This window comes from Canis aureus, chromosome 17 (genome assembly GCF_053574225.1).
Source record: "Canis aureus isolate CA01 chromosome 17, VMU_Caureus_v.1.0, whole genome shotgun sequence".
NCBI classification, from domain to species: domain Eukaryota; kingdom Metazoa; phylum Chordata; class Mammalia; order Carnivora; family Canidae; genus Canis; species Canis aureus.
In genome coordinates, this window is record NC_135627.1 from 56,360,660 (window position 1) to 56,388,526 (window position 27,867).

At 38.3% G+C, this 27,867-nt stretch overlaps 1 protein-coding gene across 1 annotated transcript in view; it reads right to left on the reverse strand.

Moving 5' to 3' along the window:
* The window catches only part of CPB2 (carboxypeptidase B2), a 51,588-nt gene that overhangs the window by 11,796 nt on the left and 11,925 nt on the right, over positions 1-27,867 (reverse strand). Inside the window, exons 2-8 of the mRNA XM_077855684.1 lie at positions 22,163-22,238; positions 19,842-19,966; positions 18,011-18,119; positions 14,621-14,722; positions 12,277-12,381; positions 4,599-4,709; positions 1,618-1,711 (exon numbers count right to left, since the gene is read on the reverse strand). Coding sequence (XP_077711810.1) covers positions 1,618-1,711; positions 4,599-4,709; positions 12,277-12,381; positions 14,621-14,722; positions 18,011-18,119; positions 19,842-19,966; positions 22,163-22,238 — 722 coding nt within the window. The remainder of the gene's footprint in view (positions 1-1,617; positions 1,712-4,598; positions 4,710-12,276; positions 12,382-14,620; positions 14,723-18,010; positions 18,120-19,841; positions 19,967-22,162; positions 22,239-27,867) is intronic.

Sequence of the window (27,867 nt, forward strand, 5' to 3'; positions counted from 1 at the left end):
TATAATAGAAGAGTGATTCTCAGACATAGAAGAATTGGAATAACTTGGGAGTCCGTCAGTGTGGCTTTATATCTACCAGCTTTGCCACTTCCTAGGTCTGTGCTTTTACGCAAGGGATTAGCCTTCTAAGTCTGGGATTGTCCACCTGGGATACATAGATAATGATCCAGGGGGAAACCTATGTAAACAGCTCGGCACTTATGTAACCATCAGCTCTATTCAGACCTATTTTATATTTGCTGCTGCTTCTCTGACTCCCTGCCCAATTATCACTTCTATGGCAGTCTTTGGGCCTCAGTGGGCACTTTTATTGGACAATCTTAAGAACGGCTCTCACTGAGAAACCACTAGGTGATTCCCTTAATAACAAATGGAGTAAAACTCAGGCAGGATTAACTGCTGTCTCCTCTTCTTGCTTATTATATCTGCAGCTCTTTTAGAAGAACTAATTCATTCTATATTCACTTAATTAATTTCTGGGAACCTTGCATATGCCAGGCATTGCATTAGGTAGTGAATAATGGTCTCTTCCCTCCCTAAGTTTTTTTTATAATATATTTATTTTTGATTGGTGTTCAATTTGCCAACATACAGAATAACACCCAGTGCTCATCCCGTCAAGTGCCCCCCTCGGTGCCCGTCACCCAGTCACCCCCACCCCTAAGTTTTTAACCTAGAGGATGAAGAATTAAAGAAATGGGGTAAGTACTCTTGTGAAATTTTTGTATGTACTCTGAGATAATGATGAAATGTCCAAAATCACAAAATTTCCCTTCTTTATATCTTTTTAAAGGAAATACATACAATCATGTACGTAGTATTGTGTAGGGCAACGGGGTGGTTGGAAGCAGATTTTTGTGGCTTCAACACTTGTAATATTTTGTAGTGCCCACAGAGCCACATGTACCCACTTCCAAAAATAAAAATGATTCAGGTTCATAATTAGGTTTAGTTATGTTTTGTAGCTGTTTCTTAAATGTAGTAACCATGAAATACCACAGAGGAGAGTGGACCATCACCTACCTCCCTGAGAACAGACAATATCCTTGAATTCCTAAATCAATATTCCCTGAGTACTTTAACTCACTCAAATCAATGAATGATAAATTCCCACAGTGCTAGACATAAGCTTATGATATTCATAAAAGAAAAAAACATGTTAAGTAAACAATGAGAACCAAAGAAAATGTAGAAGTAAACATTTTCCTATGCAATTAAAAAGGAGAGGTACCCACCCCAAATTCTACTTTGATACCCTAATGACAGATGTCATTTGTTCATTGAAGTAGGATTTTTAACAGTCACTTCCTTGTTATTCTAGAAAAGTAGAATTTTAGAATTTTGAAACTAGAAGGTACCCAAAGGAACTGGCCTAATTTCCTTTTTTGTTTTTTGTTTTGTTTTGTTTTTTAAGATGAAATGGCAGGGCAGAGAGGTTAAGGTGAGTTGTTGGGTGCTTGCACAGCACCACATTTAACTAAAGAGTTTATTAAATTATTTTCCTGATTCCTGATTCAGATAGGCTTCCCCTCGAATTACTTTGAATTATGAGCCTCGCTTCATGAATATCCCTTTTTAAATGAATAAACATTGCTAGAAATGAAGCAAATAACCTACCACACCAGTGTTTGGAAGCAAAGTTCCTGTTCAGGTCTGTTCCGATGCAACGATTATTTTCATGATAGGACCGGTTCTTTCTCCACATTCGATTCTAAATAAACAAAATAGTGATAACCAGGATGGCCATGTTTGCAATTCAAGCAGAGACACGACTTCTAAGGCCTACGTGGTCAGGGTTGTGTCTCTCCTGCAAACCCATCACTCCACCTTGTTACTATCTTCACATTCCTTTCTCATGGCCCTTGTTTCTATCCAGGTCTCAATCACGTTCACTCAAAACTATTCCAATCTGAACCAAACGAAATGGTAATATTTGATTAATTTTGACCTATACCAACAGAAATTTCATTTGGTTCTGCTAGGCTGCTTATTGGTTTTCTTTAATCTCATTTGCTTTAACTTTAATTCTTTCTGAGAAAAGTAAAATAACTTTGTGTTTCAACTAAAATTAAAACTATGAGTCATGAATTTCAATGTTCTCTTTTGATTGAATTCAACTCTCTCATTTAAAAGCTTCAGGAGGTGGAGCTATGAAGACACCTGTAGCCTGATAATTCCTTTGAGTTCACTGACTCAGTCCTCATTTGTAAACATAAAGCTAATTCCCCCACTGGGTTCTTGGGGCAAACTGGGAAATTTCATCATGCCTAGTTGCACAGGCTTTGTTTAAATCCTGGGGTTGGGATGACGCGGCACCTTTTCCCCTGCTCTCATCGACCCTTCTGCCAAGCTTCCCAATCTCCTTCCAACCCCCGATCTGTGGTTTGGTAGCAAAGATTGCCCTGCAGAAATTAGGTTCTCAAACTGCAGGGACTAATTGGTGTGTGAAGTTACAAAGGACAGTGAAGGAGTAACAATATCTTAAGGGTGGCTGAGTTCTACTGTGATTCAGGAGAAAGAATAAATTGATAATAAGATCAGTCTATGAATGTGATTATTTATTTATTTATTTATTTATTTATTTATTTATTTATTTAAGAGAGATCGAGGAGAGGCAGAAGCAGAGGGGGAGAGAGAGAGAATCCTGAGCAGACTCCCTGCTGAGCATGGAGCCCAACTCTGGGCTCGATCTCATGACCCTGAGATCATGACCTGAGCTGAAATCAAGAGTTGGACACTTAACCAATGGAACTACCCAGGCTCCCCAAATGTGGTCATTTATTGAACACAAATTTGTGTTAGGTACTATGCTAGGGATTTCTCATTTCTTGAGTTCAGGATTTGCCTGCTCCTTCCTACAAACTTTTATTCACAGCGTTCCTTCCACTTATGATGACTTTTCCAATCAAGCCTCTTTTCCATTCTCATTTCTTCTGCAAAAATTACCTCCTCCTTAAAACAATTCCTGTTTAATCCTCTATGTTCTAATCACTCTGATTACTCTCATTCCCCTTGGTGTTTACATGTGCTGCTCAAGGAGGCTTTTCTGAACTTACATATGCTCAATTATGCTTTATGTGCTTCTCATTAAATTGGAAAGAACTGCACTTATATTGCTTGAATAAATTTCCTGAATCATGAGGTTGATGGGCTAGAAATACCATTGATAATGGTTTCCAGTATAGATGAGATTAACTAGGAAACTTACTCATACTTAGATACTCATCATTGAATTAAACGGTCCTAAGGCTTAAATTCACATATTAATTAGAATGCAGTTCTATCAGAATGCAAGTGTCGTTAAGATGCTCTTCTAAATTTTGCAGTTTATAATTTTACAAATCAAAATGCTATGCATCCATTCCTAGTAAGAATGGATGGATCTAGGTATCATTATTAATGGCAGCTAATATCACTAAAGGAAATAAAACCAAACAGTATAAAGAACACAGAATCACAATGAAGTAGTCCTGCCCAAAGAGTCAAGCCTGAATTTGGTTTATCCTCTATAATCCAAATGTCAAGTTTTAGAAAATGCAGAGGACAGAGGAATGTTAAATTGCAACATGGCAATGCAATTAGGAAATCCATACAATGAGAAACTTTTCCTTTAATAAATAAATTGCAAAGAAAAAATTGAGAGAGAAAGAGAGAAAGAGAGAGAGAGAGATGGCAGGAGAATTTATGGATTAAAATAGAATTAAAAGACATCTAAACCAATCACAAGGGACACCTGGGTGGTTCAGCGGTTGAGTGTTTGCCTTTGGCTCAGGTCATGATCCTGGGGTCCTGGGATTGAGTCCCACATTGGGTTCCCCACAGGGAGCCTGCTTCTCCCTCTGCCTATATTTCTGCCTCTCTGTGTCTTTCATTAATAAATAAAATCATTTTAAAAAGAAATTATGAAACAATTACACCCTTAAATATCGATTGGACATTTTTATAATGCCAAGTATTATTAATTTTTAGGTATAATTGTACTGTTTTTTAATAGGTCTCTTTCAGAGATGCATCCTGAAATATTTTTGATGAAATGATATGGTGTCTGAGATTTACTTCAAAATAATATAATAAGATAGAATTGGTTTAGAGATATACATAAGAAAACATTGTCCAGGAGTTGATTATTTTATTTTTTAAAGATTTATTAGTAAGTTTCCTAGTAATAATTTATTAGAGCAAGTAAGTTTCCTAGTAATAATTTATTAGAGAGAGAGTGTGTGTGTACACAGGGAGAGGAGCAGAGAGGAGAGAGTCTTAAGCAGACTCCACATTGAGTGCAGAGCCTGATGCAAGGCTCAATCTCACAGGCTCTGAGCTCATGACCTGAGCTGAAACCAAGAATTGTCTCTTTAAGCAACTACACCACCCATGTGCCTCTGGCCATGAGTTGATTATTGATGAAGTTGTGCGATAGGTACAAAGGAGCTTACCGTGCAATTATTTCCATTCATATGTTTGACATTTTCCATAGTAAGAATTTAAAAAATATATATTTTAAACAAAAGCATTATGCCAAGATCCGAGAGTCTGTATTTCAGCCTGTGTATCCTGTATCCCCAAATAGGGCATGTTTCGTTTTCTTTGTCCTCACCTACCTTTTTCCACGTGAAGTCATAACCATCCACATTAACTAGTGGCATCACATAGAAATCCACGTGCCTCAGAAGATTGGTGTACAGCATTTCTTGCCCATGTAATTGAGTTACCTGCAAATTAAACCAAGTGTGTTTAATAATACCTCTTTTAATTCCTTCTAAACTTAGTCTGTTTCTTTTATATATTTTATTTTTTTAAAAAAGAGTCATTTGGAATGTTTAGATTTGTGTATTTAACTTTCAGGAAGAGTATTAACTCCTTGAAAAGTCTAAATTTAGGGCATTATGCTACGCTGCCAAGTGGTGGCAAATGTCTTGGACATGGAAAAAAATGGTCTGCTTATGTAATGGAGGCAGAAAATAGAACCATATATTTTCTAAAGTTTTCTTCAAGAAGCAAAAGAACTCTTTATTAAAGTAATACAGCTCATTTCAGAGATTTAAGGAAACAAGACCTAGATATAATCCCACTCCTTTTTCATTTATCCATATTGATCAGAGTTTCAAGTAACCTTGTCCTATGCTCAGATACGACTAGTTTCTACATTGTCCTCATAACGTGGGGAGCTAAATTTTTAATGTTAATTCTTTCAACAAATCTATGAAACATACAACCGAACCCTCACTCACTCCTTCTGTTTGGAGTCTTGCTTTTTGGACCAGAAATTCCAGAGCTAATGGGAATCGTTTGTCAGAGTCCAACAAGAATTTCTTGTGGACCCCAACAAGGGGCTCAAACTCACAACCTTGAGATTGAGACCTGAGCTGATATCTAGAGTTGGATGCTTAACTGAGTCACCCAGGTGTTCCTTTTTTCCCTTTTTTTTCTTCAACAACTTTATTAAGATATAAATCACATAAAAGGAAACTCATCATTTTAAAATGTATAATTCAGTGACTTTAAAAAATATTTTCACAGAGTTGTGCAACCATCACCACTATCTGACTTCAAAACATCTCCATCAGCCCCCCACCTAAAAAAATCCTTACCCATTAGGAGTTATTCCTCTTCCAGATATCCCGATATCCCCACACTCAGCCCTGACAATCGCTCATTAACTTTCTGTCTCTGGGGATTTATGCATTCTAGATATTTCATATAAATGGAATAGTAAAATATGTAGCCATTTGCATCTGGCTTCTGTTACTTAGCATAATGTTTGCAAGATTCATCCATTTTGTAGTATTAGTCACTACTTCATTCCTTTTCATTGGTGAATGATACTCCATTATAAGGATATACCACATTATTCTACTCATAAACTGATGGGCATGCTTTTTGACAATTATGAACAATGATGCCTTGAACATTTGTAAACTAACGTGTCTACTTCTCTTGGCTGTATACCTAGTAGTGGAATTGCTGAGTCATATGGTAATTCTATGCCTAACCTTTCAAGGAATTGCCAAATTGTAAAATAATGGGTGAACTATTTTACGGTCCCAACAGGAATAGATGAGGGTTCCAATTTTTTTCACATCCTTACCAACATTTGTTACTATCCTTTTTAAATTTTAGCTATCCTGGTGGGTCTGAAGTGGTATCTCAGTATGGTTATGATTTGCATTTCCCTAATGACTGGTGATGTTGAACATCTTTTCATATGCTTATAAGACATTCGTATATCTTCTCCGGAGAGTTGTCTCTTCAGAAACTTTGCCCAATTCAAAACTGGATTATTTGTCAGTTTATTGTTTATTTGTAAAATTTCTTTATATATTTTGAATAAAAGTTTATTATATATATTTCCCCCCATTCTGTGCATTGTCTTTTCATGTTCTTGATGACATCCTTTGTAAAGCACTAAGCTTTGTAATTTTGGTAAAGCTCTATTTATCTCTTTTTTCTTTTGTTGCTTGTGCTTTTGGCATCATATCTAACAAATAATTACCTAATCTAGAGTCACAAAGATCTATTACTTCTAAGCTTTCTTCTGAGAATTTTATAATTTTAGCTTTTAAATTTAGGGAATTGGTGATCTGAAGAACAATAGCAGGATAAAACCAGGACCTCAATGGAGAGGCTTCAGAGAAGTAAAGACAGAGGGAAATTGTGCATTAAGGAGGTTTTTCAATGCCTCTTCAATAAGAGGAGATGTGAATCCAAAATGGAGGGTGACTTGAGCAGATCAGCTAGCTAGTATTATAGCCTCCTCGGGACTTTGGGTATTTACTTGATTGGCTGAGGGTAAGATTGGGTTGTATTTGGTAGTTGGGCAAACCTGTGCTCTTTTCCAGGCATTGTGTGGATTAAGGGCAGAGTTACACAGATATAAAGAAATCTAAGAAACGTTCTCAATTAACCTTGTAAATAATGTTATTACTCATTAAGACATTTTCAGATTTGATATTTATCCAGCCATTTATACTTCAAAAACATATAATCTAGATATATAATCATATCATTGAAGTAATACAACCTCTAAGATTCTATAAGTCTTATAATTCTGACTTGGTATATCACCTGTGTTTAAAGACATGATTTTTTAAAATAACATTTTCAACCAAAATTAAACATGCTTATGAATCTAATAATTCTTTACTGTTAATTTGTAATTTGTGTATGATGGGGCTCTCCAAGCATGTGTTATCCAATGAGTTTTCATGGTATTTTATAAATATATTTACAGTCATGGTTTTGTATCTAGTCAATGAATAGTGATTCAACTACCTTAATGAGGTAGTTGGCTGAAGAAATTATGCCTGACACACAAGTGACAGCAAATAAATATTTGTTGAAGGAATGATTTACCAACAAGTAACATAGTTGAATTGTCCAAATATAAAAACTATGTAAGTATAAAAACAAGAGAGAAAAGATGAGAATAGAAGGTTCAGAAGCCTACACAAGGGTGAGAGATTAGGGGATGGGAGATAAAGTCTTGTCTGATTCCTATCAGCTTTACCTATGGCATATAATTACTCACCAACGTTTTCCTGGAATACACCAAAGCTTTGTCTTTATAATGACCCTAAACAACAACAACAACAATACCTGCCAACAAATTAACCAGTAGCCATTTGACAGAATAAATTAGTACAAAAAGGCATATAAGATGCTATGAATGGAAAAATTTTAAAATAAACCATCACTGCCACTACCACTAGAAATACAGCAAAGAAGGTGTGGTGTATATATATTCAATGGAATACTATTCAGCCATCAAAAATGAAATAGTGTCATTTGCAATGACGTGGATGGAACTAGAGGATATTATGCTAGATGAAATAAATCAGAGAAAAATATTTATTGTATGATCTCACTCATATGTGGAATTTAAGAAACAAAACAGGATCATAAGGGAAGAAAAGAAAAAAAACAAGATGAAATCAGAGAGGGAGACAAACCATAAAAGACTCTTAATCATAGGAAACAAACTGAAAGTCACTGGAGGGGAAGAAGGGGGATGGGGTAACTGGGTGATGGACATTAAGGAGGGCACGTGATGTAATGAGTACTGGGTATTATGTAAGACTCATAAATCACTGACCTCCACCTCTGAAACCAATGGTCCATTATGTTAAATAATTGAATTTTAAAATTATTTAAAATTTAAAAAATAAATAAAAATAAGTAAAAAATTAATTAAAAAAAGAAACACAGCAAAGAGCTGTTAAGTCCCAGTTTTTCTACAATGACAATAAAGCATTTAGCACAATGCTAGGTACTCTTTGGCCCCGAGTTGTATTTGAGTCTAAAGTTGAAGCATTAATTTAAAATTTAAAAATAACAAGAGGATGCTGAATGCTGGTTCTGTGGAACAAACAGCACACTGAGTTATGGGTAACAACAACAAAAACTGATTTTAGAGATGTTTTTGTCCCTAATAAGCTGATAAAAGTGTTAAGTTGGAAAGGAAAGAGCAATAATCCAGTGTTCTAAGTATGATAATAAAATCAGGATATGCAACATAGCTCAGAAGAAGGACAATTAATTCTGTGAGGTGTTTGAGGTTAGAACTCCTGAAGGGGACAAGACCATTCGAGATACAGGTGAATGGATGATGAAGAGGTGTGGGGAATGACAGAAGTAGAAGGAGAGGAAATTAAGAAGTCAGATTGTTAAGTAGTTCCTTTTATAATTTCTGGTCACTGTCCTTGGCCATGTTCTGGATCTAGAGGTCAGGGAAAGAATTACTTTTGAGATCTAGAGGATGGCCATGGAGCAAATTTACTAAAATAGAGTTGAGGTTAGGTTTAGTGATGTAGAGTTCAACTTGCTGAGATGATTCTTTGGATAGATCTCACTTACGGACTTAGAGAGAATTCACCCAGGATAGTGGCAAGCATTGGAAAAGAATAAAGAACCATGAGCCAGGTTCTAAGGAATTATCTGGAGGCCGTTAGATGACAGTTAAAAGAAAACAAGGGTAGCTCAACTGGTTCACTTCAGGAATTTGGAGAAAAAGGCAACAGCAGTACAGGTTTCCCACGCTGTCCAAAAGTAGAGCGTGCCTATGAGACTTTTCCAGAAGCCAACACAGCTTAAAGTGAAAAGTGCCCCCCACTTTCCAAACACTTTCACATTGGTACCTGTTTTTGCTAATTGAAAGAAACCTGAAGGGCATTTTTTTGCTTTTATGAAGAAAGCCATTCCCATATGAATGGAGGGCTTTCATCAAAGTGAAGCAACATATTGCAAACTTTTGGAAAGCAGGGGAAACCTGTATTAGGACAGGGGAACATTGATCCCCTCCTCGGATCCCTTGGCAGCTCCTCTCCTTGATAGAGGTTCTATGAAGCAGTGTCCATCACAAGCCACATGTCAGCTAAGGTGAGGGCAGCAGAAGGAGCTCTATGGAGGCCCTGAGGTTGCAGATGCCAACTTTGTGTGCAGCTACACAAAAGTTCTCCAGGTCAGAGGTTCAGAGGGAGATTAGCACTGAGAAAAAGCCAGTTGGCCGGCCAAGTACTGAGCAAGGTGTGATGCCCAACACATGTTCCTTGGGCTTCTATGATGTGCTAGATGCTGAGTTTGGTCCTAGTGACCCGGTCATGCAAAAGCCAGCCTCGGCCCCTGCCTTTGCAGAAGTAGAAGGGATCTAAAATTGGCCTCATAGGAAGAAATGACTGGCTTCAGGCTGCCCAAAGTGTAGAGAAATGGGTTTCCCTAAGCTGAGACTGCATCATATTGAGTTGGAGAAGAGAGTGAGAGACTGTGATATACATATATATTGGTCTCTACCCCCCCCCCCCCACTCTGGTTCCTGGCACAGATCTTGTAATTTCCTAAATGATAAGAGCAATAAGGACATCTTTGTTCCAGTGTTTGGTCTTTGTCCTCGGTTCCTGACACAGAACTTTTAAATCCTTTGGAATTTCCTGAGTGAGAGCAGTGTCTTTTGTTCTAATGAGATGATTCCTGGTGGGGTCCTGGAAGGAGACTGGTCAACAGAAAGACCAAGCCAGGAACTTTGAGCTTTCAATTCCAACCCTATCCTCCAGGAAGGGGAGAGGGATTAAAAATTGAGTTAATGATCCATCAGACCTACATGATGCAGCCTCTTTTAAAAATATAAAAAGTATGAGGTTCGAGGAGCTTCCAGGTTAGTGAACATGTGGACGTGCTGGGAGAGTGGCTCATCTGGAGAGGACAGGGAAGCTCTGTGGCCCTTCCCATATGCCTTGCCCTATGCATTTCTTCCACGTAGATGTTCATCTATATCCTTTATCATACCCTTTCAATAAGAAACTGGTAAAAAGTAAGTAAACTGTTTCCTCTGAGTTCTTTGAGCTGCTCTAGCAAATTAATCAAACCTAAGGAGGAGGTCGTGGGAACCTTTGATTTGTAGCTGATCTGTCAACACCACAGATAACAGCTTGGACTTTGAACTGGTATCTGAAATAATAAGGGAATAGTCTTGTGGGACTGAGCCCTTGCCCAACAGCATCTGACTCATTCTCCAGGTAGATAGTGTCAGAATTGAATCAAATTGTAAGACATATAGCTGGTGTCACAGAATTGCGTGGTATGGGGAATGACCCCATGTATCTGGTGTCAGAAGTGTTGTGCTTCTGGTAGTTGTACAAGAAGAAAGGAGAAACACAGGAATGGTGTAGATTTTCTTTATAGGGACTTAAAAGCTAAGACTTCTTATCTGGGTTCTTTACTTTTTAAATATAAAATCTATGCACGCAAAAATTTTAAATATTTTATTTTTCCTACTACAGTTGTTTGAATTGTTAGGAAAGGCAGACGATCTGGATTAGTTTTAGGTAGGCAAGGATGGATTCTCTCAAATGTTCATCAAAAGGAGTTGATTGACTGTGTTGCTTTGGGCTACAAAAACCAGATAAACATTGTTGGGGCAAAATACTTGACAGTAAGTTTTTTGAGCTGTATCTTGTTTCCCATGGTATCCCCAGGGTCTGGAAACTCCTAGACAATTTATAAATATTTGTGGAATAAATCATTTAATCTTGTAAAGGTTCGGCAAGTGGAAAGGGTAGAGGAGGGCATGTGTTATAGGAGAGAAGAAGTGTCAATTTGAGAAGGATGGCAAGTAAGGATGACTTCACCAATATGAATTAGAGTCAATACGAATTAGAGTTTCTTTCTGGCCCTTTCCAGGGTCAGTGATGGAATGAAAAAGAAGAGTTCTTTCTTGCCCACTTTTCACCTTTCTTCTTCCACTAACTGGTGATCCATTCACTGCCTAAAATGAATAAAATGAATAAAACTACCCAGCTTGGGGAAGGATTATTAAATGGTGGGGCTATGTTAAGGATCTAGTCAGTTGAGAGCTATCCTCATTTGGTTGAGGTGGTACCCATGGGTGGCTGGGAACTTTGCAGAAGACTAGGGGTGCTATAGCTCCCATCAGGGAGACAGAGAAGATGGCTAGGTAGGAGAAGGTAGGTAGAGAAGTTGTATTTGATAAGACCCAGTAGAGGCAGAAATGTTTTTACCTTTGATGTACCTCATTTGTTAAGACAGATCAATCTAAGTGGCTATCTTTAATTTTTTTTATTTTATTATTTTTTTCTTTAATTTTTTAAAACAACTCTATTTGTATAATTGTATACCTGTGACTACAGTGACAAGAACCATTGTAAGAAGGACACATATTTTAAGTTAGTCTTCCAGTGGCAAAGACTCTGTATAAATCAATAGAAAGGACATTTATCCCCATTATATGGGAACTGAAGCATAATTTTTATGCTTTCAATTATTATAGAGGTTTATGGTCATTATCATTTTTATGCCATACTCTTTGTCTTATGTATGGATTTTTTGCTGCCAGGGCCTTCTTCAGGGCAAAATCCCCCATTATAACATGAGATAAAATATGATCTGCTCTATAATGTTGTACTTCATGTTCAATGCCCAAGGGCAGTATATCGCTCTTAGTAAACATACTACAATTGCAAAATATTTCTTGATTATTTTTCCAGCGTTTGACCTTAGACAGAAATGTAGGAAGGAAAAGGTGAGCACTCTTTAGAGCAATTTAAATGCTTGAAGTTATGGTTCTCAAACTTCATATGCACAGAAGTCTCCTGGGCAATTTGTGAACATTGTAGATTACCAAACCTCGCCACCAGAGAGTTTAAGTTGAGAATTCTAGGATGTCGCGACTTGGGAAAATGCATTTAATAAACAGTCCAGTTGATTCTGCACATGTTGTCTTAGGCCATACATTGGGAAACTCTGGCTTAAGAGAATGTAAATACTCACATGGCCTATGAACCATAAGCAGAAAGCAGGGGATATCCATTCTCTGGCATGGATTCCACAGTCAATCCATATGGCATTTTTGGCTCTTTGTTCTTTTCTAGAAACCTGTCCAAGGAAAACCAACAACAATAACAAGAAGTTTCAGGATAATAACTTCCGTGTATATAGTGCTTATATTTAATGCTTTCAACAAATCTGTAAAATACGTAATATTCCCTGCAGTCCTTTGAGGGTTTTCAAGGGACATTATAAGCTGGTAAGATTAAAAGATATTAGTTAAGGTCACATAACTGATGAGAGTCAGGACTGAGGTTTGCAAGCAGTTTTGATTTAATGTCCTCTTGTTCCCCCACAATTACCTAGTCATACCAGAGCTGCATGTGAAAGTACAGAAATAAAGGCCAGAGCACTAGTATTTCAGGCTGTATCTTGACACTTTTGTGAGATAAATAGGTATATGTAGCGTGGACAGCTTTCTGCAGGAGACCAGAACAAAGAAGTGTTTTGGAAAGGGAAGGCAGTGGTGCCAGAGATAAACTTGGACTCCCTCACCATTTTCCCCAGGGTGCATACGTCTTATGTTTAGACTATTTCCCCATTTCACACAAAAAGAAGCACACATCTCAGTTCACACAAACTTATTACCACCAGGTCCAGGGACAGAGGCCTTGTTCTGATTCATGATATGGGGAGCTAGTGCAAGCTGCCAATTCTGGAATAAGAACTCCCAATCTGTCCTCAATGATAGACTTTGGTACCTTCAGAAGTGTTTGCAAAAACACTTCCAAACAAAATGAGTCACGGTTCATTTTAAAACTTAGTTTTGACACAATTAGGGTACGGAAGGGAAGAAGAGTATTATAAAATTAAGCAAATATGTGGAGTTGAAAGTCCAAAATAAGAAAAAAAAAAGAGAATTAAATTTTTATTGCCATTCTCCAGCACTCGGGAGGTTTGTTCCAAACTAACCTGGAGCTAGTGATAATCCAGTAAGAAAGCAAGGGAGAAAGTCAAAGGGCTTTGGATTCAAAGAGTGAAACAGCACCCAGAATGAGAACTAGCTGGTTGATTTAATCTATTCAATGTAAAAGAAAATCTTGAGGTGTTTGGACTAGTCTCCTGACTCAACTTTCTAACAGTGCCAAGCAAACTCTCTCAGTATTGGTCCTGATGCTGGAAAGATGAAGGAATCCCAGAGACTCCTGTTGTGTACACATCCTTTGTCAAGTAAGACTGGGGCTAAGGTACGCAGGAAGCATGATCTTCCAATGTGTAAATCTGGGTCCTGGAAACACAGGTTCTAAAGAGTGCACACAATATGGCTGAAAGCAAAGGTCATGGGCAGGTAGACCACAATTGCATGGATCCAACTTGATGGACCAACTCAGCTGTCAAGAGGACCTGGAGTTTCATACATCTAGCTTGAGTTTGTATGGCAGGTTCTTGTCAAAACAGATGAAAATCCAGAAACCCCAACTTGAAATCTCACCTTTGGATGACTAAGGAGGTTCTCCTCTCACAATTTAGATAGATAATGTTGGGAAACTATATGTAAATTAAGTGTTATTAAATCAAATGTATTTTTCTGACACTTTTTTTTTTTAGAACTTCTTAATTTTTTTTTTTTTGGTGGACGTGGGGAGCAGAGGAAACTGCTTAGAAAAAGAGATGCAGAATTAGAAATTAACAGCAGGAATTAGTATGGTTTCATGGCTCCCAAAAATTCTTTGGCCATATTCACTGACCTTTACTAATGTCAATTTATTCAACTAAAAGTAAATAACCAAATGGATAGGGATTGGAGCAGAAGCTATCATATCAGCCCTACTGCCAAGGCTCCCAACATTGCCCTGGTTCCTATCCTTCCCTGGGTTTGGTTATTATTTCTTTCATTCCAAAAACTACATCAGTGTCAGTGTTTGTCTAACAACAGATTCCTATCTGTTTTTTCCCCCCTAGGTAAGCCAGTCAGAGGTGGTGGCGATGATAGTAAATAAAGTCCTTATTCCACTTAATGTGGAAAAATAATCCAGACAACTCCCCTCCTTTTATGAAGGTAGCCACTGAACTCAGGAAGGTTAAATGGCTTATCTATGTCACAAAAAACAGAGACAGAGAAGAGTCTAAAAATAGGGTTTTCATGTACCAATGCTGCATTAGTAAGGGAAAGAATGTAAAGGTAAAAACCAATCCCCAAATAGCTGGATATTGAAATTGAGGAGCACTTGTAATACAAATATTTCCATAGCTCAAAGAAAAAAAAAATCCAAGTTATAATAAACAGCAGGAAAGAATTAACACGTTCTCCAAGGTTGAGAGATCAATGAGTCTCCCCACAACACACCTTTAAAACATAAAGTGGGTACTTCTCGTATGAGGATCCAATGTGGATTTTTTCAACCATCTCAGGATAGTTCTCAGATATAATTTCCATCCAAGTGTAGATCTATCACAACAGAAACCAGAAGTCAGTCACAGAGCAAGTTCAAGGCATTTCCCTGGCCAAAGGAAGCAGACAACTTCTTCAAGGCAAGGCGGTCCCTTTAAAAGTTTTGTATAAAGAAAGAATGAAGAACCAAAGCCGTTGGGCCTATTTAGGAAAATCAATACAATTAAGGTTTTCAAAACATCAAGGTTTAAAGAAAGAGTAGAAAAGGACTAAGGAAAAAAAAAAAAAAAAGAAAAGGACTAAGAAACTTATGACAAAGTAGGAAAAGTTAATCTTTAAAGTAGATCTCCAGAAAGTTATTTTTAAAGGCTCTTACACTGAATCCCTGCCTCTGTGTGTGATATCCTCTTTACCATTCATTTGTGAATTCACATTTCTATGGGACTTTTTTTTTTTAATATTCACTTTTCAAGGGTAACCTGAGGTAGTCCCGGGCGCTCTCTCTGTACAGGATAAATAGCAGTGCCATTGTTTCCCACTAGAGACCTGTGTACTCACAACAAGATGCGTAAAATGACAGGAGGCAAGGGTGAGGACAATCTGGAGGAAAAATATTCTCTTTCTCTGAGAAGCTTGATTCAGAAACTTTCTCTTGGCTGGAAGTCTAGTGGTACTGGTGATTGTCAAGATGACAGTGGAAGGAAAAAATAAAACCTCCTGGCCCTGATTTTAGGGTAGTGCCCACTTCAAAGCAGGGTTTGAATGTTGGAATTCAGTCATGTTTTAATGGAGACCAACTTCTCAAGGGCCATACTTGTATTTTTATACCTTCTGAAATGGGAATGACCAACCCTTGCCCTTATCTCTAGGATCTTACCAAGAGGTAATTTCAGACTGCAATCTCAGCTGATGGGAACTGCAACACCATTTGCCCACGGATCCTCTTAGAGTAATATAACTAGGGTGAGTGGTTGTCCGGTGCTGGGAATTAAGAAGCTCTTGGAAGGCCTACCTGTCACCAAATACCGATGCTGTCTGTGTCTGAGGTATTGGGCATCTAACCATCAGAGATTTCCTCAATGGGTCTCTGTTTATCATGCCACTCTTCTAAGGCATGAGTACATCTGAGAGATCTACTACAAGGAACCACTTTGTGTCACAGTATTCATGGTTCAGTAGATTTCCTCCCACCAGGGAGGTGGCATTGGATGAAGGCAGCTTTACCGAATCCTTGATTCATTTGTGTCACAGTATTCATGGTTCAGTAGATTTCCTCCAACCAAGGAGGTGGCATTGGATGAAGGCAGCTTTACCGAATCCTTGATTCATTTCACAATCTAATCTGGTGTAATGAAGGTAACATCCTTTGAATAACTTGCTTCTTTTGCTATTTGTTTTAAGCAGTATTTTTTTTTTTTGCCATTTGTTTTTCTTTCCATAGTAGATTAAGGTGTCCTAGTGAGAATCAATGACAAAAGAACACCTCTTGCCCACCAGGGGACCTTGTGGTAGGGGCTGAAGGGGAGATCAATGCTGAAGGGGAAGGAAGGCCTTGGAATTTCCTGAGAGAAGATGGCCACAGTTCCTATGAACCCTAAAGGATTGAGGATAGGAGGGAAGAGAGGTCCAAAATGTGTTCTTCGATGTCATTGTTATGAAATGAATTGTGTTCCCCTCCAAATTCAAGTATTGAAGCTCTAAACTCCTGTAGCTTAGAATGTGACTATCTTGGGAGACGGGGCCTTTAAAGAGGTAATTAAGTTAAAATGAGGCTGTTACCGTCGGCCCTAATCCAAACTTACTGGTGTCCTCATAAGAAGTGGAGACTAGAACATAAACACACACAGAAAAACCAGGGACGTGTATACAGAGAGAAGGGAACGTGAGGACACAGTGAGAAGACAGGCATCTGCAAGTCAAGGAAAGACTCCTCAGGAGAAACCAACCCTGCTGACAACTTGATTGTGCACCTTCAGCCTCCAGAGCTGTGAGAGAATAGATTTCTGTGGTCTAAATTACCCAGCCTGTGGCACTTTGTTAGGGCAGACTAATACAGCCATGGCCTTTCCTTCACCCTCCTTCTCACCCCCCCCCCCCCCCATATCTTCCCAACTCTGTCCTGGACACAAGGTAAGAAAAAGTAACCTTCTTGAACAAAATAATTAAAAAATACTTCAAAAATATTTAAAAACCCTTCTTCTTAAGGCATTCCCGTCTTTCGACCAAATTCAGCACAGCAGTGACATATTTATCTTCCCCATTTTGGAAATCATGCTGACCGAGCTTCTCAACTGCTGGCATCGAGTTTGCTTCTGCAGGGCTGATAATGGACCCTGGAGGGAAGAGGTCGCAGCAGAACAGAGACAAGGGAGGAGAGATAAAGGAGGGGGATGCAATTTTAAGCTCCCCATCAATCAGCCAGGCACATTGATTCGAGAAGCAGACTGAGTTCTGGTTTAACTAACTGGAAAGGAACAGATGCTTTTGAAGATTAAATAGAAAATTGATTCTTAAGTCTTAGATGTCTTAAAAACATGGATATAGTCCCCAACAGTTTCTGGGCAGCAAGCCAAAGATGATAAAAATGCTTATATTAAGCAGTATAACAGCATACTCCAAGGAAAGAAAAAGGTATTGAGGGATTTTTATTACTTGGAGCATACTATATATAAAAAAAGAAAGTCCTCCAAGGAGTTTACCCTCTCAACTAACAAATATGGAGTATTACATGAAAGCTTACTCTGGTCAATTGAGCCCCAGCATCTTTCTTAGGCTCCCTCTAGAAAAATTAGAACCTGTAAGTAGTGATAGAAAAAAAAATCAACTTCTTAAAGATTAAAATACAGGTGTTGTTATTATTATTAGTTTAAATAGATTCTTCCTAAGGGGGAATAAAATGCACTTGTTTACAGTGTGCTAAATGCGAGTGAATAAATTCCTTTAATTCAGTGAGATAATGTAGCAATTTTTCAGTAAGAGTACAATCAAAGTAATGGTCCAAAAAGACATGATTCATTGGATTGTTAAACTTTTTGTGCAGTTTCAATGAAAAGGCTCTATTTTTAAATTTCCGGTTATTCCTTAGCATGCAGTATTACTCCTAGTGGTTAGAGATACTCTCAGCTATGGACAAACAGCCTACTAGAGGCAGTTTACCAAACATGATGCAATCTTCTCAGGAAAGACAACCTACAAGAGGATAAGTTACCACTGTATAATCAACCTAATCATGATTTTTTTTTACCCTCTTTCACTAATTATATTTTTCATAATATCCCACATGGTTGAAATGGCAATGCTAATGAAACGAAAATTGGAATTTTGGAGAGAAATGTAATGACTTACTTCATGTAGTGGGTGATACCGTTCATAGAAGGAGGAGGAGGTCCGGGGGCTGAGGGTGTTGTTGGAGGTTTGCTGTTGGATAAGATCTTTCACTTCTTCCACCAAGACTCTGGGGAAAACCAGAGGGAGAGCTGGTTTCTTTTTTTTTTTTTTTAATTTTTTTATTTATTTGTGATAGTCACAGAGAGAGAGTGAGGCAGAGACACAGGCAGAGGGAGAAGCAGGCTCCATGCACCAGGAGCCCGACGTGGGACTCGATCCCGGGTCTCCGGGATCGCGCCCTGGGCCAAAGGCAGGCGCCAAACCGCTGCACCACCCAGGGATCCCGGAGAGCTGGTTTCTAAATCGGACTCATTTTCCCGTGGCCCATTGCAGGCACAGCAACAGGTGCGCATGGGGAAAACATCACGGGGAAATCCACTGAGCCAAAATTCATCAGGGTGCACACAATAACCCCTGACACTGCAGCAAGCAGTGCTGACATTCAGGGGCCACATGGTGCTGGAGAGAAAGTGGCTCCTACGTGGGATCTTGGAGGGCCTCTCCCTTTTCCCACCATTACCAACATTCCTCTATTGTGATTCATCGGTGTCTTTAACATAGGTCAACAGATGATTTTCTGAAATCCAGAGTAACAAGGTATTATTCTACTTTCAGTGAAGGACCAAGGAGAAGCAGAAAACCTTTCCTTTTTGTTTTTCATTGTGACAATCATTGACCTGTACCCGATGCTCTGCAGAGCTAAAGACGATCAAACCTCTGGAGGCACAGGGAAAGGGGAGGCATCAGAAAGAGAGCTTGTTTAATTCTCTTAACGAGTGCCACGTTGTTAACTACGCAAGCATTTTAACTGAATTAAGCTGTTCCGTCACTTGGGATTACTGGTTTGAGTGTTGACTATCATTTTTGTATCATTTTCTTTTTTTTTTTTTTTAAGGCCAACAGATAAAAGGCAAGGCTTTGACATGAGAAAAGTCTGAGTTCAACTCTTAGCTCTGCTATGTTGTGTGCGGTGTGATCTTGTGAGATTCCTTTGTGACCTATGAAACATTTTTCCATCTGCATAATGAGGATAGTACCTCACAGAGCTAAATAAGAATTAAACAAAGCAGCATGTAGGAGGGCTCGGCACAGTTCCTGGGAGGCAGCGAGCACCTATAACACAGTGTGAATAATGGTCGTGGCCTATTCTCCAAAGGCCGCCCGGTGATACACAGAAGGGAGCCTGGCCTCCAGGAGGTGCCACGGTGGCTGGCGGAAGACTGGCTCTTAGGTAGCGGATGCAGGAAGGAGGCTTGGGACAGGAGAATCCAAAAGGAAGGGGACATGGAGTCTGAACAGAAATTGCCTCTGATACAAGGTTTAGTTGAGGGCCGGACATTCAGGAATGCTCACTGACCTTGTGAAGCAAGGAAGGAACCAGAAATCCCCTTTAGCAGCTGCTTTTTCAAGAGATACCAACAAAACCTACTAAGATGAATGAAAATTTTGTTCCTCAGGTCTAGGCACAGAAGGGAGGGACTATGAGAAGGAAGGAATGAGGAGGAACTATAAGAGGCTCCCCAGATCCCCGAGTCTGACGCGTTCTAGATAAGGGACCTAGGGCATGAGAGATTAAGCCACTCCTCCAAGGTCGAAGAGCTCCAGCCACTTGGGTTTCATCCCCAGGCCACTTCAGAGATTTCATGAATCTCTGAATTCATGAAATCAGAGATTTCATGTTGCCATGTTCGATGTGTTTATTTTTCCAGGAAGCAGTTCTATTATCTGCTGGTAAAATGCATCATAGCTGCTTATAACGGCTACTCGATCCATATTGAATGATGCCTACCTGAATAGGATGGTGCTGTCGTGTAAATGAGCTTTCACATTGCTTACATCGGATGCGTTCACAAAAAAATGGACTTCTTTCTTCTTTTCAATAAATTCGGCTGTTACTGGCTGCCAGAGAACAATCTGCATTTTCAAGGGGAAAATTGATAAAAACAAAAACACTTGTTCACATCATTGTCTTCTGTGGCTAAAGCCATAAAAGTGTGTCAATAGGAAAAATGAAAAGGACATTTCCTGGCCACTGGTCACCATTCCCGCATGTGGCAGTGTAAACATTTATTTTGCAGGGCGCTTGTTTTATTCTTCTGTGGAACCCCAGTTGCTAAAGAGAGCCTGGGACCTACACGGCACTCAATAAATATTTGGTGAGACTGGAATAAATGAGTGAATGAATATATTTATGACCCAATTATAGAGCCGACTGTGCATGTCAGATGTGTAAAGGAGAAATGAAATTCTGTCTAGAAAGATAGTTCATTAAGTGTTGACTTTAATAAAAATTCCAATTTAATAAGAACTGACATTATTATCCTGTCAGTATTGCTTTTCTTTAATCTAATTATGGACTTTGGGTCATGCCTTCCAATAATATTTACTTTTTTTTTTTCGATTTGACTCTGCTCTCTCCAAGCACTTTCACACCCATTTCCTTTGCCTATTATAATTACCCTTAGCTATAGGCTTGGCAGGTGTCGTTATTTTTATTGTTATTATTTCATTGGAAATAGTGAAGTTAATGCTCAGAGGCAGAGACAAAGGTAGAGGGAGAAGCAGGGTCCCTGCAGGGAGCCCATGCAGGACTCAATTCCAGGACTCTGGGGTCACGACCTGGGCCAGAGGCAGATGCTCAACCACGGAGCCACCTGGGCGTCCCCTTCTCTGGCATCTTTAATCTGGTTTTGACGTCTGCTTCTTAGAGAACCTTGACTGACAAATAGAGAGCCATCAATTTTCTACCATGACATTTTGTAACTCTTGTCAGCTTTCTACACCGTAAGCATTCTGCGGAGATGGTTCCCAGGCATAAGATTTTGATAAATGTTCCCTCATGGTTTTGCTGCTTTTATAAACCATTGCTTTATGAGCAAAGTTCTATTGGGCTTCTACTGTCATAACATGTTTGCAAGTATACACTTTTTTAAAAAAAAAGATTTTATCTATTTATTCATGAGACACACAGAGGCAGAGACACAGGCAGAGGGAGAAGCAGGCTCCCTGCAGGGACCCTGATGCAGGACTAGATCCCAGGACCCCAGGGTCATGGCCTGAGCCAGAGGTACAGGCTCAACCATGGAGCCACCCAGGTGTTCCGTAAGTATGCACTTGAATTATCTACGTATCATTATTATGAATTTGGCTGAAAGGCCAATAGCACAAATGAAGAAGTTTTGATTTTAGCAACCAAATGTGGGGAAGGGGAGGAGGCTACAAGAGGAGGGGTTTAGGGGTACCTGCACACCTGCATGGCTCAGTTCCTTAAGCGTCGGACTCTTGATTTCGGCTCGGGTTGTGATCCCAGGGTCATGAGATCGAGCCTTGAGTCAGGCTTTGCAATGGGTGTGGAGCCTGCTGAAGATTCTCTCTCTCTCTTTGCCTCTTCCCCCTGCTCGTGCTCTATCTCAAATTTTAAAAAGAGGAGTTTATACCAGCTGTATATATATATATCTGTATATATATATATACACATATATATGTGTATATATATATGTGTGTGCGTGAGACAACATATGAGAGAACATGGCACACAAAATTTATACATAATGGAGCCAATATACACGTGACCCTTGAAGAGTGTAGGGTCGGGGTGCAGACTCCCATGCCGCTGAAAATCTGCCTATAACTTTTGACTTCACCAAAACTCTACTAGCAGCCCACTGTTAACTGGAGCCTTACGGATAACATAAATGGTTGATGAACACGTATCTCATATATTGTGTGCCTCATATACTGTGTTCCTATAATAAAGCAAACCAGGGCACAGAAAATGTCATTAAGAATCGTAAGGAGGAGAGCCTGGGGGGTTCAGTTGGTGAGCACCTGCCTTTGGCTCAGGTCATGATCTCAGGGTCCTGGGATCGAGCCCCGCATTGGGCTCCCTGCTCCATGGGGAGTCTGCATCTCCTTCTCCCTCTGTGCACGCTCTCTCTCAAATAAATTTTAAAAATCTTTAAGAAAACAAAGTCATAGGAAAAATACATTTTCAGTACTATACTCTATTTCTCAAAAAAAATTTTAAAAATCTGTGTGTATGTGGATCCATGCAGTTCAAACCAGTGCTATTCAAGGGTCAAGTGTAAAGATAAATGAAGAAGGAATTACCTCATATGCTGTAGTAAGATTCCGCAGAATCTGCACTTGCTTGGAGGTTCTAGGAAAAGCAGATAAAACCTGGCCACTGGGGAAAAAAATAAAACAGAATTTTGATGTTAAGTAAAAAAGTGAAAATGGGACACCTTAGACCAGTGAAAAGGAAACAAGCTTTTTAATTGTTAACAGAGGATCTTGCCGTGGATTAAGTGTTAAAAAGAGAACATAGACTTTCTCATTCTTTCTGCTCCTGAACAACGGCCAGATCAATAACTCTCTTGAATGGGAGCCCTTACTTCTTTTTTCTGTGTGTGCAGGTGTGCACCTGGGTATGTTTTAATTTTAAAAATTCAATATTGGATGCATAAGGGAATGTTTATGTCAATGCTTGCTTATTAATTAAATGAGTGCTTGGGAACCCATTAGGCCACTTAAGAAATCCAGCATTATAGGGTGTCCTTGAGGCTCCTGAGGCCTGGGTCCAGCTCTGCCTCCCCGCCACATCCCCAAAGGTGTCCACGACCCTAAATCTCCACCTTGCTCATGCCTTTACTGTCCCTCTACAGTGTGGATTCTTAAACACACGTGTGGATCCTTGGATGTGTAGATTCTTAAGCTACCCTTAGACTGATTGGCTCCATTTAACTCTGTAACAACGTGTAACAACGGTGCACTCTATGTATCGTTCCGTATCTTGTTTTTCTCCCTCAACATTGTATTTTCAGGTTTATCATCTGTGTTGAAGGATGTAGCCATAGTTCACACGTGCTGGCATTCGTCTACAAGTGGAATTGCTATATCTTGGGGTGGGGGGTACACACACTTTAATTTCATAGAATAGTACCGCTTTATTTCTCAAACTTTTTGTACCAGTTTCATATTTTCACCAGCAGTGGAAACGATTTCCTATTGCTTCTTCTTGCTAATATTTGATGCTGTCTGACTTTTTAATTTTTCCAATCAAATGGTTGTGAAATGGAACCTTCTTACAATTTTATTTCTAATTTTCTGATTTACTAGTGAAGTAGAGTTATTTCCATCCAATTATCTTTTGTGAAAATTGACTAGTATTTCTTTTTTATCATCTAGGTACTAACCCTTTGTCAGTTAGATATATTGAAAATATCTTGTACCAGTTTGTCTTTTTTCTTTCTTTATGATATATTTTTATCTATCATTCCCATCTATAGTTGTGGTTTCCTATGTGTTAAGAACTTTTTCCCAATCCCTAGATCTTTAAGATATTCTCTTATATTACTTTTGCCTTTCTTTTTTTTTAATTTGAATTCCAGTATAATGTACAGTGTCGTATTAGTTTCAAGTGTATAATGTAGTGATTCAACAATTCTATACATTACTCCGTGTTCATCACGATAAATATATCTTAAGTCACTTCACCTCTTTCACCCATTCTCCCCCCCACCTCTGTTGTGATAACCATCAGTTTATTTTCTATAGTTGAGTCTGTTTCTTGGTTTTTCTCTCTTTTTTTCTTTTGTTCACTTGTTTGTTTCTTAAATTCTACATATGAGGGGATCCCTGGGTGGCTCAGCAGTTTGGCGCCTGCCTTTGGCCCAGGGTGTGATCCTGGAGACCCGGGATCAAGTCCCATGTCAGGCTCCCTGCATGGAGCCTGCTTCTCCCTCTGCCTGTGTCTCTGCCTCTCTCTCTCTCTGTGTGTCTCTCATGAATAAATAAATAAAATATTAAAAAAATAAATACTACATATGAATGAAATCATATGGTATTTTTCATATGATTTCATTCATATGTAGTATTTATTTTTCTGATTGACTTATTTCACTTAGCATTATACTTTTTAGATCCATCCATGTTGTTGCAAATGGCAAGACTGCATTCTTTTTCATGGCTGACTAATATATAATATATATATTTATATTTATATATACATATCACAGCTTCTTTATCCATTTATCTATCAAAGGACATTTGAAAAAAAAAAGGACATTTGGGCTGCTTCCATAATGTGGCTATTGTAAATAAGGCTGCAATAAACATAATGGTGTATATTATCTTTCCTAATTACTATTTTCATATTCTTTGGATAAATACATAGTGGAACTACTGGATCATATGGTAATTTTATTTTTAATTTTTTGAGGAACCTCTATGCTGTTTTTCATAGTGGCTGCACAAGTTTGCGTTCCCACCAACAGTACATGAGGCTTCCTTTTTTTTTTTTTACCATATCCTCACCAACTTGTTATCACTCTGACAGGTGTGAGGTGATAGCTCATTGTGGTTTTGATTTGCATTCCCCTGATGATGAGTGAGGTTGAGCATCTTTTCATATGTCAGCCATCTGTATGTTTTCTTTGGAGAAATGTCTGTTCATGTCTTTTGCCCATTTTTAATTGGACTATTTGGGGGTTTCTTTGGGTTTCTATTGTTTTGGTGTTGAGTTGTACAAGTTCTTTATATAGTTTTGATAGTAACCCTCTATCAGAGATGTCATTTGCAAATATCTTCTCCCATTCAATAGATTGTCTTTTAGTTTTGTCTTTTGTCTGTCTTATTGATATTTTTAAATCTATTTGAAAATTATTTGGGTGCATTGGAAAGAAGTCCTTGAGTTGCTTTTTTCTACTTAGCATCATTTGTTAATCACTAATACTTTCCCCAGGATCAGCTATGCCATTTCTGTCATATATGTTTTCATACTCTTTGCCAGAGACTGCTTGTTCATCATGTCATTTTTCGTTTCTGGGGATACACCAAAACACTGCATTCCCCATTCTTCTGTGTGGTTGTGTTGAGACCCTGTGCCTGCGTTCTCAGCAACAGGAATATGGGGAGGGGGGAGTGATGTGCCACAGTTAAGAGCAGGTGGGAGTCTTTACGTGCTATGTATTCTCACCCTGGGGCTAGAAGCAGAGAATCAAGGGAGTTACAGTAGGGAAGTAGTTCAGATCTCCAAGGTGGAGGAGAGGACCAGGGAGAGATGGATAGCTTCATCAATTGGTGAGAAGAATGAGAAACTTTTGTTGTGGCAAATAAAGCTATTTCAGGATGCATTAGTTATACAGGCCAATCAAGGATTACCCTTACTCATGTGGTGTGGTCTATTTCTTGGATCTCTTTTATGTTCCTTGGATTTACTTGTCTATCCTTAGGCTGATACCATTCATTTGTGGGATTGTAGATTCCTATTAAATCCTAACAGCCTACAGGACAAGCTCGTGCTTCCCCTCTCCCTTGTCTAGTTCTTTTTAGAGATTTTCTTGTATTGACATTTTGCTTTTCCAAATAAATTTTATTTTTATTTATTTATTTTTATTCATTTTGTATATTTTTACCAAATAAATTTTAAAAATCAGCTTGTCATGTTCCATGAAAAAGGTTTAGGTTTTGATTAGTATTATTATAAAGCAATAATTTGGGAGAATTGGTATTCTCCTGAGTCTCCTTATCGTTAATATGATAGATTTGTCTACTGGTTTAGGCCTTTTTAAAATAACGTTCAAAAAAAGTTTTATAATCTTATCCATAAAAATATTACATACTTTTAATTATACTTATCCTAGGAAATTTCCTTTTTCTTTTATAAATGGTGATTTGTAAAATATTCCATCTCTTAGTTCTTTCTTTTGAGGTATAGGAATGAAATTAATTTTTATATATTGATTTTTCTATCCAGGTCCCTTGGTAGTTTTGATCATTTTAAAGTAGAAATGTTGCTTTTTTCTTTGCAAGAAATCATTATAATTGCACATATTAAATTTTGATTCTTTCATTTCAATGCTTATAGATTTTTTTCTTGCCTTACTGCACTGATTAGGATCTATAGTACAGTGTTGAATGGCAGTGGAAATAATATGCATGATGCATAATTTTTAAGAAAAGCTTTATAATATTTTACCATTAGGATGCTGGTAGCAGGGTTTTGTAGGTACCTTTCATCAGGGTGAAGAAGTTTCCTTCTACTCTCTGCTTTGAGTTTTTATAAAGAATGGGTGTGGATTTTATCATGTTTTTATGAGATGAGCACGAAGTTTTCTAGTTTCACCTCTTAGAGTGATGAATTACATCAACAGATTCTTTTTTAAGTTGACACCTGGTTTAATTTGTTTTCTCACCTTTGCTTTGTCATATTTCTTCCCACCTTGTAATGCTCGCTAGGGCTGTAATAAATAATAATTGCTTAGCAATTCTTGCAAAGCCAAGGCAATAGATTAGTGTGAATCAACATGGATTGACTTTATTTTTACATACCACCTAATCAGAAAGAAAAGATTTTCTTAATAACATTTCTCATATTGCAGTTCTACATCCATTTGTGCAGATGAGGGAGATTTGGATAAATAGAGAATGGAAGCAGTGAGGTGAGGAATTGCAGATATATGTGGTATCTGTTAACAGCCATGGCATTCTCAAATTTCTACTCTACCTCTAAGGAACAATTTTATTTACATTAAAATTAAGCTATATTGGTGGCATTTACCAGAGGGAGCTCATTTTTTAACTTAAAGAAGTTTTTCTTTTATTTTTAAACAAATATTGTCTTTGAAATGTGGGCTAAATAAATATATTTTTTAATCACAAAGAAAATGTTTTGTTCTTTATTTAAAACTGATCTTAGGGGACGCCTGGGTGGCTCAGGGGTTGAGTGTCTGCCTTCGGCTCAGGTCATGATCCCAGGGTCCTGGGATCAAGTTCTGAATCAGGCTTCCTGCAGTGGAGCCTGCTTCTTGCTCTGCCTGTGTCTCTGCCTCTCTCTCTCTGTCTCTCATGAGTAAATAAATAAAATCTTAAAAAAAGTAAAACTAATCTTAGACTTTGAGGTGCCTGGCTGGCTCAGTTGGTTGTGTCTGACTTGATTTTTGAGAGCCAAGATTTTTGGCTCTCAGGGTTGTAGGATCGATCCCCTGTATTGGGTTCCACACTGGGCATGGAGCCTGCTTGAGATTCTCTCTCTCCCTCTCCCACTCATTCTCTCTCTCTAAAACAAAAACTATCTATCTATCTATCTATCTATCTATCTATCTATCTATCTATCTATCTATATTACAATGCATTCAATAAATTAAATGTCAGCAATGTGATGACTAGATACAGCATTGTATCCTAGATTAGATCCTGAGGCAGAGAAAGGACATAAGTGGAAAAACTGATGAAAACCAAATAAAGCCTAGAGTTTAGGTAATAATAATAATAATAGTAATAATAATAATAATAATGTTGATAATGTTGGATTTTCAGTTTTGACAAATATAACATGGTAATGGAAGGTGCTAATGGAAGGGGAAACTGAGTGAAGAGTATTCAGGAACTCTGTAATATCTTTGCAACTTTTCTGTACATCTAAAAATACTCCAAATAAAAATTGTATTTAAAAAAAAAAACATGTAACAAGAGCTCTGGAAATACAAAAGAGATTATGGCAATTTACGCTTGTCATTATTAGCAAAGGCTTTATGGAAGAGATGATTGAGTAAGTTAGAGTATATAAAGGCCCCGTGGCAGGAGACAAAAAGGCGCTGTTGGGGATATAGCAAGCTGTTCATTGTTGCCAAGTGTAGGATAGGATCATAGCTAAACAAAAATGAATTTGAAACTTATTTTCGTCCTCCTCTAGAGAAGGTTTTGAATGCACATTGAGAAATCTGGTCTTTGTCTTAGAGGCAATTAGGAGTTCAGAAAAGGACATCCCTTGTGATTTATAAGAATAACTTTGACAGCAGGGTGGAGGGTGGTTT